The sequence below is a fragment of the Melospiza melodia genome, chromosome 1 (assembly GCF_035770615.1).
Source record: "Melospiza melodia melodia isolate bMelMel2 chromosome 1, bMelMel2.pri, whole genome shotgun sequence".
Lineage (NCBI taxonomy): Eukaryota > Metazoa > Chordata > Aves > Passeriformes > Passerellidae > Melospiza > Melospiza melodia.
Window position 1 is genome coordinate 141,734,157 of NC_086194.1, and position 15,185 is coordinate 141,749,341.

At 43.2% G+C, this 15,185-nt stretch overlaps 1 protein-coding gene across 2 annotated transcripts in view; it reads right to left on the reverse strand.

The window, feature by feature from the left end:
- The window catches only part of RPL7 (ribosomal protein L7), a 100,693-nt gene extending 86,573 nt beyond the window's left edge, over positions 1-14,120 (reverse strand). Inside the window, exons 1-7 of one of the 2 annotated variants that reach the window (XR_010029727.1) lie at positions 14,040-14,120; positions 12,819-12,921; positions 11,935-12,101; positions 11,155-11,292; positions 10,682-10,791; positions 9,388-9,598; positions 6,496-6,543 (exon numbers count right to left, since the gene is read on the reverse strand). Coding sequence is in view for 1 of the 2 variants with exons in the window: in XM_063170327.1 (XP_063026397.1) it covers positions 9,390-9,598; positions 10,682-10,791; positions 11,155-11,292; positions 11,935-12,101; positions 12,819-12,921; positions 14,040-14,053 (741 nt within the window). In the remaining variant the exon portion in view is untranslated. Of the gene's footprint in view, positions 1-6,479; positions 6,544-9,387; positions 9,599-10,681; positions 10,792-11,154; positions 11,293-11,934; positions 12,102-12,818; positions 12,922-14,039 lie in introns of those variants that run through there. The other variant, XM_063170327.1, reaches the window with a different exon arrangement.
- Positions 14,121-15,185: the final 1,065 nt, after the last annotated feature.

Sequence of the window (15,185 nt, forward strand, 5' to 3'; positions counted from 1 at the left end):
CTCCAGCTGAAAACCCCTGGCTCAGACCTGGCTCTGGCCCTTTGCAGATGGGTACCCAAACTGGTACTTAACGCATTACTACAAGCTCAGTCCTGCAGGACTGCAGCAGCCAAAATTGTCTCCTACAATTCTCTTGCTGTGCCTGTCCAGAGTAAAGCACATTTTGTCAGGGCAAGGAATCTCTGTATTTAGATCAAGTCTAAATTTATTTAACATCCATGATAGATGTCTATAGACCACAAGATACTCAAGCCAGTAGGATAATTCAAACCATATGTAATGCTAACTTCAAAAGAAAGCATGGCCATTACTCAGAAAAACTCAATTTGTCAGAAGTGTGGGTAATTTTTGCTGCAGAATTATACATGTGAATTTGAACCCATCTCAGTCACAGAAAATTATTGAATATACACAGACAACCTCATTGCAGTTACAACTTCCTCAGGAGGGGAAGAGGAGGGACAGACACTGATCTCTTCTCTGTCATGACAGGACCCGAGGGAATGGCCTGAAGTTGTGTCAGGGGAGGTTTAGGTTCAATATTAGAAAAAGGTTCTTCCCCCAGAGGGTGTTTGGGCACTGGAACAGGCTCCCCAGGGAAGTGGTCACAGCACCAGCCTGGCAGAGTTCAAGAAGTGTTTGGAAGTGCTCTAGGGCACATGGTGTGACTCTTGGGGATGGTGCTGTGCATGGCCAGGAGACAGATCCTTGTGGTTCCCTTCCAACTCTGGAAACTATTCTATGATTCTATGATTATGCACTTGCAATTCTGATGGCTTCTCCCACAAAGCATTTGTGCAAGTGTATAGCAGGAGACCATTCATATAAAGAAAAGCCTCACCTACTGTATTTCAGAAGTAGGAGGGAATATCAACATTTTTAAAAAGCAATTCAGGTTAAAAAAGAGTACTTAAAATTAGAAATTTAGGATTGACACTAAAAAGGCCAGTATTACTAGTTAAACATGTTCTCTTATAGTTCAGTTGTTAAATAATACCTAGCAAAAGAAGATAGAGTCTGTCTGTTTTTCAAACTAAAACCAGGTATGCTTAGAGCCTTCCTTGAATCCCATTTTCCTACTTGTCTTGGCTCGTTGTATCTTATTTCTTTTTACCTTGGAGGCCTTGTTATAATGACATGTGAAATACAGTATTAGCATCAAAAAATTAAACAAACATTGTGCTGAAATTATGAGGTACTACTGTGTTATTCTATTCATGAGATATTTGGAATGATCAGGACTTGAAATCTTCAATTGGATTTTATGGTGCAATAAAGAACATAATATTGTGGATAACAGCTGCCATCAGATATGTCAGTGGGGTAATCCTTGCACAGCCCCTAACAAAGTGCAGCAGGAGTGGAAATGTGCCGCCGGTAGAGCTCCATGGCAGTGCTGCAGGGCCTGGGCAGCACACACACACCAGGAGACATCCAGCACCCCAGGCAGGCTCCAAGGACTGGCTAAGTTGTACAACACGCCTCTGACTGCCAGAGCAACTCAGGAAGGGAAGCATGTAAAGCATGTGGCATGTTGGCTGGTTCAACTGGATTTACAGCCCCTCTGGACTGCCAAAACAGTGCTAAGCAAGTGAAGAGTTACTCTGCTGCCTACACCTCCCTCTGCTCCCTTTTCCTCCTCTACTTAACTTTGCATGTGACTTCCTCCCCATACACAGCCCATGGCCCTATGATTGCACATGCCCTTATTTTTCATTGTTTCCCTCCAAGTATTTACTTGTTTCATCATGAAAGATATTTTCTGCAATTAATATTTTATATGAAGAAATACTTAGCAGTATTCAGACTGCAGTAACATGCAAAAGCAGATTTTTTATCTTTAGAAAAATAAATTGGGGAATATTGTTTACAGCTTGGGACTTCAAAAATTTGCTCTTATTTGCGAGATAGCCAAGATCATAAGTACTTCGTTTTCATCAATTAGGCTAGAAATGGTGTGATCATCTACAGACCAACTAAAAACTACATGTAGAAAATAGTTCTGAACATTCTAGTTCTTAGCACTTGCACTTCATAAGCTCAATGCTTTCTCAGGCTTTTCACTCATGAAAAACTGCAACATATAAAAGCTTACTTATATCTAAACCTACATGTTTTAGGAATCAAAAAGGCCTGGAATAGTCTGGCGCAGTACAAATGCTTTTAGAAAGAAACAAGTATGCCAAGAATAGGAACATTATAGAAGAGACCTGGACAAAATCATGCAAAAGATCCAGAAAGACAAAGAAATCCTCACTACAATTTAGACCTGACAAAACTAGTTAAGCAGAACATTTTGCCTGGGATTTGGGAGATTAAGATTTTGTTCCATTCTAAGCTTGACTGTTTTCAGATTCATACCTGTCTGCTCTGCAGTTTCCTAATCTAAACTAATCTGCCTGCCTTAAAGTTTTGGTGCAGCTTCAATAAGGAGCAACATGCTGAGATTTTCTCACCTACAGTCCTATGGAAAGGACAATCTTCTGGAAGATGGGACATGGGAGGAATGGTTTGAACAAACCCATTGCCTAAGTGTAAGCAAACCTGTTGGATGAAGCAGGAACACCATTCTGCTTGCTGGGACTCAACATGGACAGTAAACACTATTCATTTCTTGAAAGAGCACACGGGTCCCAGTTGTTAGGAGAGAACTGCCAGATCTGGATTTTAAACAGACAGAAGCAGCAAAGCCCATAGAGGTCCCATATGAAATCCTACCATCTCTCTCCTGAGCAATGTTTATGCTGAGGTTTAGGTGTTTCACCCCTTTGTGCACTATGCTTGGACTTTGTAGTCCAAGTTCCCCTATGAAGCATGTAACACTCTGAATATCCATTCTGAATGTCACTCTGGGTGGCCAGACACCTTAAAACAAGGCTCTAACTTGTATCTCTCAAGCACCTGAAGGGCCTGCTTTTAGTAACTTCTGCTGAGCAAGAGGCACCAGGACTCAACAAATCTCTTAGAAATATAGCATATATTTCAAAGAATGAAAAACCCAAAGCTTCTTTTTAGAAATGACCACTAACAAAGAATCTGGCACACTGCTGGTTAAGTGTTCCAGTGTCTAATTATGTTCCATTAAAATTGTTTGCTTAAAGCCCAACATTTATCTGGATTCAATTTTGAGACATTTCATCCTATTACAGCTTTGTTAGATCAAAGAATTCTCTATTATCAAACTACTTTTCTTCATGAAGGCAATTATAGGTAGATACTCATTTTGTAACCATGTCTGCCTTTAAGTAAGGGCTGCGAGTATTACAAGGCATGTGCTTGATTTTTGGCACAAGAACTGGATACTGCATTTGGCACCAGTGTAAGCACTACTGGAACAAAAGTAGTATTGCCTCCCCCATACCATTTGATATTCCCTTTTTAATGCATCCAAGAATTGCATTTGGCCAAGTAGGGGCTTATGTTCAGCTGACTATCCATCATGTCTCCGAACTTTCTCTCGAAACACTGATCCTTGGGATGGGCTCCCATTCCATTTCCAGATGTATGACTTTACACTTGGTGATAGTGAAACAGGCTGTATGAGCTGGACACCAGCGAAGAAAGGCATATCAATTAACTGAAAAGCATATAAACCTTAGCATGCCTGAAAAATTTGTGAGTTGTTAGCATTTCAGTCTCCTGTTGCTCCTCCAATAGCTATTAGGTAAAGCTTCTGGCTTCAGTTCTGAGGAACTAACAGGAAGATGTTGGTCATTCTGAAGGGGGAGAGGAGTTCACAGAAATTTTATTTCAGAACATGTCAGCAGCTGGCAGTTATGGACAGTGAACGAGTAACAACAGGTTTCCAAGAACCTGAACTTTATCATAGAACGTTGACAAAGGATCTCAATTATTTTTTGTTTAGGGATTGTCATTGTCTGCTACATTTTAAACTTAAATTGCCTCAAAAATGCTCCAAAATGCATGCATTGAGTAAGTAGACTGTGCCACATTTCTAGTGCAAATTCTGACCTCAGCTATCAGATTATGAGCTGTTTCTGTAAACACCTACTACGGGACATGCCTGAAAAGCAACACCAAGAATCCTGAAAGCTATCCTATTAAAGGTGACCAATTACACCAAATTACTGCCTCAAACACAGCTACACTTAAGTATTAGTTTCCACACTATGTACTAACATTTTGCAGCTGTTACCTGAAAGAGGATTTCAGAGACAGGCAAGAAAAATGAGCTGCTTAAGTACCATGAAAACCAAATTAACTTTCTCCTCACTAATGCTTTACAATGTACTCCTTTAAACAAAATCTGGGACCTATAGGGCACTCTTATCAGACAAGCAAGGTTCTACAGAACCGATTAACTTAATGAGCTAATATTTTATGCCCTCTACCTATCACACAATGTCTGTGATCCATCTGTATGGCTTTTTTATGTTCACAAAATGCTTGTCTGTTAAGATACTAGAACATGTGTGAGTCAGAGGAAAATAAGTGAAAATGCTGTAGAGAAGTAGTGAACACACTTCCAACTGAAACAAATGAACAGGGATACCAAGGTCAACACTTTCCTTGGGTACATCCCCCCCCAACATGCAAAATTCATTGCTCATTGATGCAATTCTAAACTGAAGTAACACTGTACTCTTACCAAATCAATTCTATTAATCATGCAAAGGGATTATTGTAATTTTCACTGTAACATTTTTCCCCTTCATCCAGCAACTTTACAAAAATGCTTTTCTTCCTTGTAAAATAGCTTATCACTCACTTTATGAAGATGCCTAATGAAATACTTTTATGGTTTCAAACTCATTCACACATTAAACCTCTTTCAAGCATGTAGTCCCATTACTTGCACTGAATAGCTGCAAGGAAATGCTATTTTTTTCTGATTTAGTGCAGTTAGCTTAAATGGACCTAGGTGTTGGTACTTTTGTATTTAGGCACAAGCAGCTGTGTTACTACATTCTGGAGCTTGGCTCACAATAGGGGAATTTTTAGTTCTGGTTTTAGAACTCTGTTGTTCAAGTAGCTGGAAACACCCAGTGACTGACACTCAGCTTTTTTGCCAATGTCCAAACATACTCACAAATAAAAGCACTCAACTATTTTTAGTTAAGCTGCCATCATAAATTTCCATGTTATTTAAAAACTAGCTTCTGAGAAACTTTAATAAACTAGCATTGTTGTTAAGTTTTATTTAAATTGAAGTGCAGAACTAAGCTCTTGCAGAAATTGTCATTAAAATCAATGACAGTGAATTTTATAAGGAAATCCTTCACTGGTACTTTTAATACAGCTTGCCTGTACCTGATCTGAAAAAAACCCCAAGTATTTCAGTCAGAGCAGACACAACTTGTTGATCTGTTGCACCAAATGCCTCAGCAAGCTAAGACTCCTCCAGTAAAGTGCTTGCAAGATGAGAAATCAGTCTGAATGCCGAGTTACGTGTTTTACCAGTCCCTGGCTTTCTAATCTGTTCTCTGCTACACCTACACATTTATCAGCAACTGTTCATATCCTCATGACTACTGTGCTCTTCTACTTTATAGTACCTGCAGTCTAACACTGCAAACAAATTATGTCATTAAACTGAGTGATTACATTTAATGTGGAAAAAATTACTATTTTGTTAAGTGCTTTATACTTCCTTGGTAAAAATTACCTGAAGATGTTCAAAGCTGGAATTATCCAGCTCAGAGGTTCCCAGCACTGGAAGGACATCAACTGATTGCAGAAAGTCCAGAGGAGTGTCATGAGGAAGATTAGGGGGGATGGAGCACCTCACCCATAAGGAAAGGCTAAAAGAATCAGAATTATTCAGCCTGGACAAGAGATTTCAGGGTGACCTGACTGTGGCCTTCTAGTACCTGAAGGGAGCCTAAAATAAGCCTTTTTTACCTGGGTATGCAGGGACAGGACAAGGGGTAATGGCTTTAAATTGAGAGTAGATTTTATTAATTTTAGGAAGAAATTTTTTACTGTGAGGGTGGTGAGGCACTAGAACAGGTTACCCAGAGAAGCTGTGGATGCCCCATTCCTGGAAGTGCTCAAGGCCAGGTTGTATGGAGCTCTGAACAACCTGGTTTAGTGAAAGGTGTTCATGGCAGGGGCATGAAAACTAAATCTTATAGAAATTAGAACTTGAAGATCCCTTCAAACACAGGCCACTCTATGATTCTCTGATCTTAAGATGTTAAGAACAGATTTACACTTGCTGCTTTCTTCACATAAAAAGATTGTCACACAGCTTTCTGGTGCACTACAACTAAGCAGGAACCCTGCCCACTCAACAACAGCACACGGCTCAGTTTGTCACTTATTGTTGCAACTCAAAACCTCATCTGTTACCTGCACAAATGTTTCCAAATTTTCTTCCTCCAAATGAAGGTTAAGCAGTATCTACATACTGCTAATTCAAACTATGGCTCTTTGAAACACATGACTCCAAAATGAATCTCACAAACGCTGCCACTTCAGAAGAGGATCACAAAAAGACACCAATCGAGACAACAGACTGTTTTGTGCAAGATTTTTTATTAACAGACCAGACTTTGAAATATTGCAGCTGGGCATCTTTACCTGTAAGGCAAAGAAGAAAAAGGTATCATTAGGCACATGTAGATCTCAAACATGAAAAAGTAATACATTTTTACAGTGTGTAATTTTGGCTGAAAACACTCCTTTTGTTTCACTGGATTTAAGACTGCAGTAGTTTCACACACGGTAACTAATTTCTACATTAACATCTCTTCACTGCAAACTGAGATTTTGAGTACCAGACCTAAAAGGATGAACATTTCCACCTTGAACCACTGATACCTATACTTGATATTTAAAGACATGCCAAGACATTGTGCAATTCTAACTTTTGCTGCACTCTCATTTTTGGCACATTTCAGAGACTGTTTACATGCAAAAATGAAAGCAGAAAAGCTGACTTGGGTCCAGTTCCTGTAAAGTTTGCTTGAAAAATTGATGAAATTCAGTATGTTGCCAATACTTATGTTGCTTTCAAGCAACATACAGCAAATACGCTGCTTTCAAGTACTATGCTCTTTCCTCCCAGTCTATACAAAGCAATCAGTACTGGAAGTCTACTTTTTTCATTCACTTGAGAATATCACTTAAGAAGTAAGTGACAAATAGAATAAGAAATAAAGACAAACAGCAGGAAACAATCTACTTATAGGAAAGAGGAATACTCTTCTTCAGATACACAGCCCTTCATAATGACATTACCTGGAGAAAGTACTGCCTGTATGTCACCTGAACCTACTACTCTTAGTTTGCCCACAGCCTCAGTAGAAACTACAACATTCTTCTTTCTACATGTAGGCTACCTGAATTTTAAACATGCACTCTATTCACAACAGCAGGAAAGGAAAGTTGAGGAGACAAGAACAAGCAGTTATCTTAGATTTAGTCTGCAGGAAAGGCATAACAACTGCTTATAAGCATAAAATAAGAAACTGCAAGGTCGCTTCCTAAATTAAAGATGAAGTAAAGCTCTAATGTATGCCACTTCTATGGGATCCTGAGCTGCAAGTCCAGTGAAAAACATGAATGAATATCCCTCTTTTCTCTGCCAAAACACCAACCCTCACAGGCACTTACAACAACTGCAATAGTGAGCTAGAAGCTTCACATCTCTAGGAATGCTCCTGAAAACAACACTACCAGTATAGATTTGCCTTTCCTTTAGCAGGGAAGATAGAGCAGAAAGGATCTACACTGACGAAAAGCTGCAGTGTTTCCATGAAAAACAGCATCATGCACAGGAGCACACAGTCCTCTGCAGCCTTGCTTTTGCACTAACTTCAAGGACACATTTGCCAGTACTGAACCTTCAAGTTTCTGCCACCAGCAGCAAAATTTCTACAAGAATGGTAATGGGAGAAACTCAACATCACCCCAGGCACCAAACATTACAGCAATTCTGCTCCTCAGAGTTACCAACATCTTCCTATAGTTGAGCTAAAAAGCTTTTCAAGAACACTGTCCCCAGCAAGGAACTATTTTCCTGAAGTTGGAATTTCCACATGCCATGTAAGCAGTGCTTTAAAACTCTGCTGACTTCACAGATGGGAGATAACAGCACAACATGCAAGGAGCTTGAACTGAGGAAAGCAGCAGCCTACAAAAACACTTCAAGAACTAACGCTGTCAATCAAATGGAATGTATTTCCTAGATCCCCTTTAGCTCTTTGGACAGAAAGCAGAGCCCAATGAGCTCAATTTGCTGTGTCTTGGCTATAAGAGTATTTTTAAAAGACTTGAGGGGAAAAAAAAAACCAAAGCAGCAAAACAAAACATAAAACTTCCTTCCCCTCAGAAACTTTAATTTCCAAATTTCAAAGATTTAATTTCTGAATCATCCAAATAGAATTGTACCTGTTTTAAATTGTAAAGTCACAACACTACTCATTTTTATGTACCAATCCTCTGAAGCTATAAATTCATATGAAAATTGTGTATCTAATCTAAAAGAAAAAAGAGAATCTCACAAAAAACAGCCAAACAAAAGCCCTACACCAAACAAATCACAACAAGCCAAATAAAAAAACCCATTTTGACTCTAGAGGAGTTAGTTTGGAGAAAATTAGGCTTTTGTTTGACATCCTTTCCAAGCACCCTAAGACAATGAAGTTTTCCTAAATTCCAGCATACCTGTCAAACTAAAAAGATATTTGACTGAAACCAAGATATGGGCAACACTGAAGGTAGTTTAGTGTCTAAAAAGCAAAGCGAAGTACAAGAACTCTGCAAAATGTGTTGGCTTTGAATGGTACAGACTTCACACCAAAGCAGGAACAGCAGAGTGACAACAACAGATAAGACATTGTTTAGAGCAGGTCCTACATTTAGCACTCAGCAGTCACTGTTAAATCACTTCAAGTGCTAATAAACCTTCTCATTTCTAAAGGGCAGACTATTCAAATGGGCAAATCAGTCTTTCAAAATTACCAACTTGGTCACTATACATAAAAGCTTTAAATGAATCATTCAGAGGCTTGAACAAGCTGAAAATTTAGACCAGTCCTAATCAGGCTTTTCTAGAAAACCTGAAAAAAACATGGTACTTGCAATCACAAGATTTCAATCATATTAACAGGTTATTAATGAGGCTTAAAAGTTTTAGCCAAGATCTCAAGGCTTCCCAACATAAAATCAAGTAAGGCTTTAAAACAAATTATTGGTAATGTTTGTATCTCCTAAACATATCAGTGACACTGACAATTTAACTTCCTAAATGTTAAAGCTTTAGTAAGACTTCCAAAATAAATCCAGAACACTATATTGTTCAAGTAGCTTTGTACTGTAGGTACCACCCAAGAATGAGTGAGCATCTATTAAACTTGAATGTCTGACAAATGACAGCAGCCTGCAGAGCTGAACACCAGACAGCCTTGGGCAGTATCTCACCATTAGTTCATTCTCCTTATGAGTCTGTTGATCTGGTCTTCTCTGTTACCAGCATCCCCACCTTCCACAAAGTGGATTGTTTTCTTCTTCATTCCACCCCGAGGAGAGGATAACTTGAAGGGCCAAAGGAAGTTGTTCACAACTTTGAAGTTCTTGCCAACAGTGTAAATTTCATGGATCACATCTTCCATGCAGATGATGCCAAGCTTTCCTAAAATTCAGACACAGTTTTCAGAAAGACTTCAGAGGCACTGGTCAATAACAAACTAAAAATTATCGTTTTGTTACTGTCATGCTTACTTATTTTGATAAACTTCAGGAAGTCAGAAACCACTCACTTTGTCATGAAACTGAATGACTGACTTTTCCAATTAAAATGGATTATCTCCAGCCAAGTAAACATTTAGATGGCATACTTGGCAAGGGGCATCAGTTTCAACTGTTAAATATTTGCTGTCAGCAGTGAGGAACAACAAAAAACAACCCACACTTACTGAATTTCAGCAAAACACTGTTCTTTGGAGAAAAGCTAGATTAAATCCACCTAAATCACTGCAATGTTTAACTCAGGGAAACTCACTAGCTATTGGGTTAGGCTGCTGAATAAATGCTACAGCATGTTTCCTTAATGCCTTTCCAGAGTCTTCAGCAATATGCTACAAATTAACTCTTGTAAAACACGGTGCTAAAAAGAGATTACAACAGAATACATGTATCTTTTGGATGCTCATCCAATGCACAGGAAAATAAAGATGTATGACACAGCCTAATCTGAAGGAAAATGCAAAACAAGTGCCCAAAAAAGGAAGACTTGAGTGGTCACTTTCACTCATTCTGGCAGGACTGCAAGAGAAGGGAGCTTCCCAGAGCAGCCCATATCCCAACTGTTCACCACACTTTGCTTTTATTGAATACACTGATCACTACCCAGTTCTTTCCACAAGTTTAAAAAGTCTGTTTACCAGATCACGATTGTCAAAGACAAAATGTCTAATATTAAAGTTGAAAGCTCTGATGACTCCTTCATGGTACAGCAGTTTTTCTTTACTCAAAGACCTGCTGACGCCATAAAGGTCAAGGAGGCTACATTTACCATCACAAATTTAAAAGGCTACAATTTGATTCTTTACACCTGTTTTCAATACTTTATGATGAAAGCTACTTCCAGCTTGCTTTGCATTAAACAATTAGGACAGAAGCAGAGATCACAACTGAACAGCAGTGCACTGCAGTGACACTTGGGGACAGCTGCCCAGCTGAGCACTGATGTCCCCGTTTGCCCAGCAGAAGTTACCAAGGCGTTTCTGGATCAGGCGGTTGTCGGTCAGAGCAATGCGCTGCTTGTTGATCTTGCCGTAACCTCGCTTGTAGATCAGCTCATGCACGGACTTCAGGTTGGGGTAACTGAAACAAAACAGCCACGTTCAAAAAAGGAATTTTAAGTCTTTGCAAGCCTCATTTCAGGGCAGCTTTAACATCCCTGACTTGGACTTCCATACCAAACAATTAAAGATCATTTCAGCATGTCCCACAAGTAAACACAGAAGCAAATCTCAGACCAAGTTCCCAAGAACATCAGTATGAGAGTGCAATCATACCCAGCAGTCGTTACCTTTAAAGCACTGCCTTAACCACATTTTCAACTCAAAAGACAGGAAAGCACACAGACGATTAAAAACCCCTGCAAGCCCAGCATAGCAAAATGCAAAACCCACTCAACACTTGCACCCTGATTAGGTACAAGTGGGCCTTGTGCCTTTCACTCACCCCCAGGCAATGTAGGGTTCCACAATCCGCAGCATGTTGATAGAGGCTTTGTTGAGCTTTACAAAGGTGCCGTTGAAGATCTGCCGCAGGCGAAGAAGCTGCAGAACCTTGCGAACCTTCGGGCTGACACCGTTGGTGCTGGAGAGCAAAGTGAAACAGCCTGAGTTATCAACATCCCAGAAACACCAGGTATCAGGTTAAAAACAACCCCAAACACAACAGCACTGCTCCCATACAAAAACACAGTTCATGAATTACACAAAGCAAGCTTAGTAAATTAACTTACTATTGCAATATATTTCAGTAGGAAGTTAAAACATCCATTTCCATGGAAAGAACTATTCTACTGAAACAATTTAGAACTCGCCTTGCACTGTCATGAATATAATTCTTTCAATCACACTTTTTTTTAGTTTTCTGTAACACTTTACCAGAGTAGAACAAAACAAACACTTGAGGAACAGCTCAGCAGAATGTTTGGGAATAGAAGCATGTAATTTTATCAAGTTAAAGGTGAGAAACAGTAATTGTCTGCATGTTATTTTCAGCCTTGTCTTCTTAAAAATCAGGGATTCCCAAGGACAGTAGGCAGCAAAATTATTTAGCCCTTAATTAAACACACCTCAAGGGCTTGTACAATATCTACCAGCAACTCCTCAAGCCATTTGTAAAAGGCTTTATCTTATGAATGTATTTAAGCCCTCAAAACAGAGAAGTAACAAGAAAGCCACCTTCAATACTCTTGAACATAAAACTGCTTATATCTGTAGCCAAGCTTACCCTCTTATCCTGATCACAAAGGCCAGTTTGGGCTCAGCTGGCACGTAGTAGTTGCCAGCTTTGCGGGCCATCCTGGCCATGCGGATCTCCTGCCTGTACATGTGCCTGTACTCCTTGTGGTAAGCCTGGGCCCTCGCATAGATCAGCTTCCTTTGTGCCTTGCGGTACTGCAACAAATGGGAAATTGGTTCAAGTCAGAAAATGCCTTTGAACACGTGAAAATCACCTTCAAGCAACATGCCATACCCCAGAACTGCCCCCAGGTAACACAGATCAGTATCACACAGCTCAGAACACCCTCAGTGATGCTCCAGAGAAGCTGGCAGGCTGCTACACAGCAAGCCATGCCATCATTCCTGACTCTCCATCAGCACTGTGGGGATGAAGAGTAATGGGTACAAATTGAAAGATGGACAATTTAGGTTAGCTATAAGGAAGAAATGCTGAATTGCAAAGACAGTGAGACACTGGAATGGGTTGCCTGGGGCAGCTGTGGATAGGCCAACTCTAAACATGTTCAAAGCCAGGCTGGATTGGATCTTTGAGCAACCAGGTCTAGTGGAAGGTGTCCCAGTCCATGGCACAGGGGTTGGAACCAGATGATCTTTAACCCCCCTTGCAAACCCCTATAGCTCTAGGATTCTCTGATCACACACCAAGCTCCCCTTGCACAGGCTATAACCTCCTGCCCCGTACCTTACAGACAGCCGTGCACTTCACCCTTAACTCTGCCCAGAACTTTGCCATCAGCCACTAAAAGCCTCTTTTAGTCCAAAACTTCAAGAAAATATCAACACACTGTGAATTTCTGTACTGCATCACATCAGCAGCAGCTGCTAGTACAGTAGACAAGCAATCTGAGTAAAGGGATCAGAGACATTCACCTTTTTTATGGCCAAAATCTTCTTCTGACGTTTGGCCTTCATGACCGCATAGGCCTGCCGCTTCTTCAGCAGGCTCTCGGGCACCGAGGGCACCTTCTTTACTCTACAGGAGAGCACAAACAAAAGCTTTTAGCTGCTGCAAAGAAACCCAGTGACAGTACACGTGACAAACACCAAAACTCTCAAACAGAACGTGTGTGCAGGCCTTGCTACCTTGAGCCACTTCACTGCACCTTCCTCATCCTCACTGTTCGCAGGCCTGGAACAGCATCCCAGGACAGCTCCCTGGCTCTGAGCTGGGTGATTTTCTGGTTCAGAACCTGCACCATCCACATTTTGTGCCAGACAAGAAACCCTGACAGACCCGCCAGAGCTGCACACAGCCATGAATACACAGACCTGTTCTACTTTGCTACAATTGGTAAGAAAACAAAGACCTTTCAAGGTAACTTCTCTCTGATCAATGAAGGTTTCAACAGGTACTTGAGCAGCAAAAGCTTATTTGAAAGTACTGTGAAATTTATTTGACAGGACTCTCAGCTTGCTCAGACTATCACAGAGTGGGTGATGTTGGAAGGGACCACAGTGGGTCACCTGGTCCAACCTGCCTGCTCAAGCAGGATGGTCCCAGAGCACATGGCACAGGATTGCACCCGGATGGTTTTGAACACCCGCGGGAGGGAGACTCCATAACCTCTGTGGGCAACCTGTTCCAGGGCATGATCACTCGTACGGAGAAGCTTCTCCTCAACTTCAGGCAGAGCTTCCTGACATCACTCTGTGCCCCACTCCCTCTTGTCCCGGAGATTTAAAACTCTTAGACACGACAAAACTTGTCACAACAGCGTTTACAGAGCCACAACCACCGTGACGAGCGCCGACACCAGCCCTGGCGCACAATCACTCCCTGCTCCCGCCCCAGCACAGCCCTGCTCACCCGCCCAGCCCGGAGGAACTCGCCGCCCCGGCCCCCCATTCCCGGCCGCCACGGCGCTCGGGGCCCGCTCTCCCTCCCCACCCCGCCAAGGGCCTGCGGCCGCAGCCGCCGCCCGCGGAAGGCCCGGGCCGGTGGCGGCTCCATCTCCGCCGCGCCGGTCCCTCCCCAGCCACCGCTCCCAGCCCCGGCGGAGGCGCGGCGGCCCCGGGGGCGGTGTGGGCAGGGCTCGGGCGGCGCGGCGGCCGCGGATGGCGGCGGATGGCGGCGGGAGGGACGGGACTCACTCCTTGTCCGCCATGGTCAGCGCCGGAAGAGAGGGGCGTGCGCGTGCGCGGCGCGCTCTTAGCTCATTCGCCCGCGCAGGCGAGGCCCTGCCCGCCGGCAGGACCCCGGGTTTGGACGTCCACCGTTGTGCCTGACCGCTGTGCGAGCGCCGGGGTGTCCCGCGAGTGCCTGAGGTAAAAGCGGCCGGGAACTGCTTCAGCCCAGCAGGGCTGGATCCGACGGTGTCCCGGGATCTGCTGTGTCCCAGGCACCGGCTATGTCCCGGGATCCCCTGTGTCTCGGGCACGGGCTGTGTCCCGGGATCAACTGTTTTCCGAGCACTGGCAGTGTCCCGGGCACCGGCTACTTCCAGAGTATTGGCTGTGTCCCGGAGTCGGCTGTGACCTAAACACTGACTGTGTCCCGGGATCGGCTGTGTCCCAGAACCAGCTGTGTCCCTGGCACGGGCTGTATCCCGGGATCGGCTGTGTCCCGGGCCGGGCGGGTCCCGCTCCGCCACCGGGGCCGTCCTTCCCTGAGGAGGCTGAGAGCAGCTCTGTGTGGCGGGGCTGCCAGCGGCTGCATGCGGCAGGATTTCCCCTATTCCAGCCCTAACCCCGTCCTTTACGCCACCTCCCGCCCGCGCTCAGTACCGCGGCGGGAATGGAGCCGGGGGGAAAATGCTGCCCGCAGGATCCTGCACCGGGACGCACGGAGGAACGGGAACCCCAGGCTGCCTTTCTGCCGGGATGTGTTTTCATCAGGCTGGGCATCTTTTCGGTTCGCCGTACAGAATCAGTAACTGCACCGTGGAGCACGGAGGGCGGCTCGGGAAGCAGCGCTGCCCAGCGCAGCAGCTTGGAAGGCTGCTCAGGGTTGTGGCACCTAAGTCTCATCCTGTGCGCGCCTAAAACCACCCAGGGAGACACCGGCACATCATTACACACACACGGGAAGAAGAGAAATTAGTGGAACTCCGAGCAACAAAGGACTGTCCGGTGTAAAAACCCGTGTAGACACAAGGAATGCCGAGCTCTGCGTTTACTGACTTTATTTGTTGCAAATTAAAAGCACGCAGAGGTGTCAGAGCAGTAACGCCTGAGAACATTATTGAGAGTGCTTTGGATCGTAGTTACAGGTGTAACAGTGTTCACTTTTTTACAATA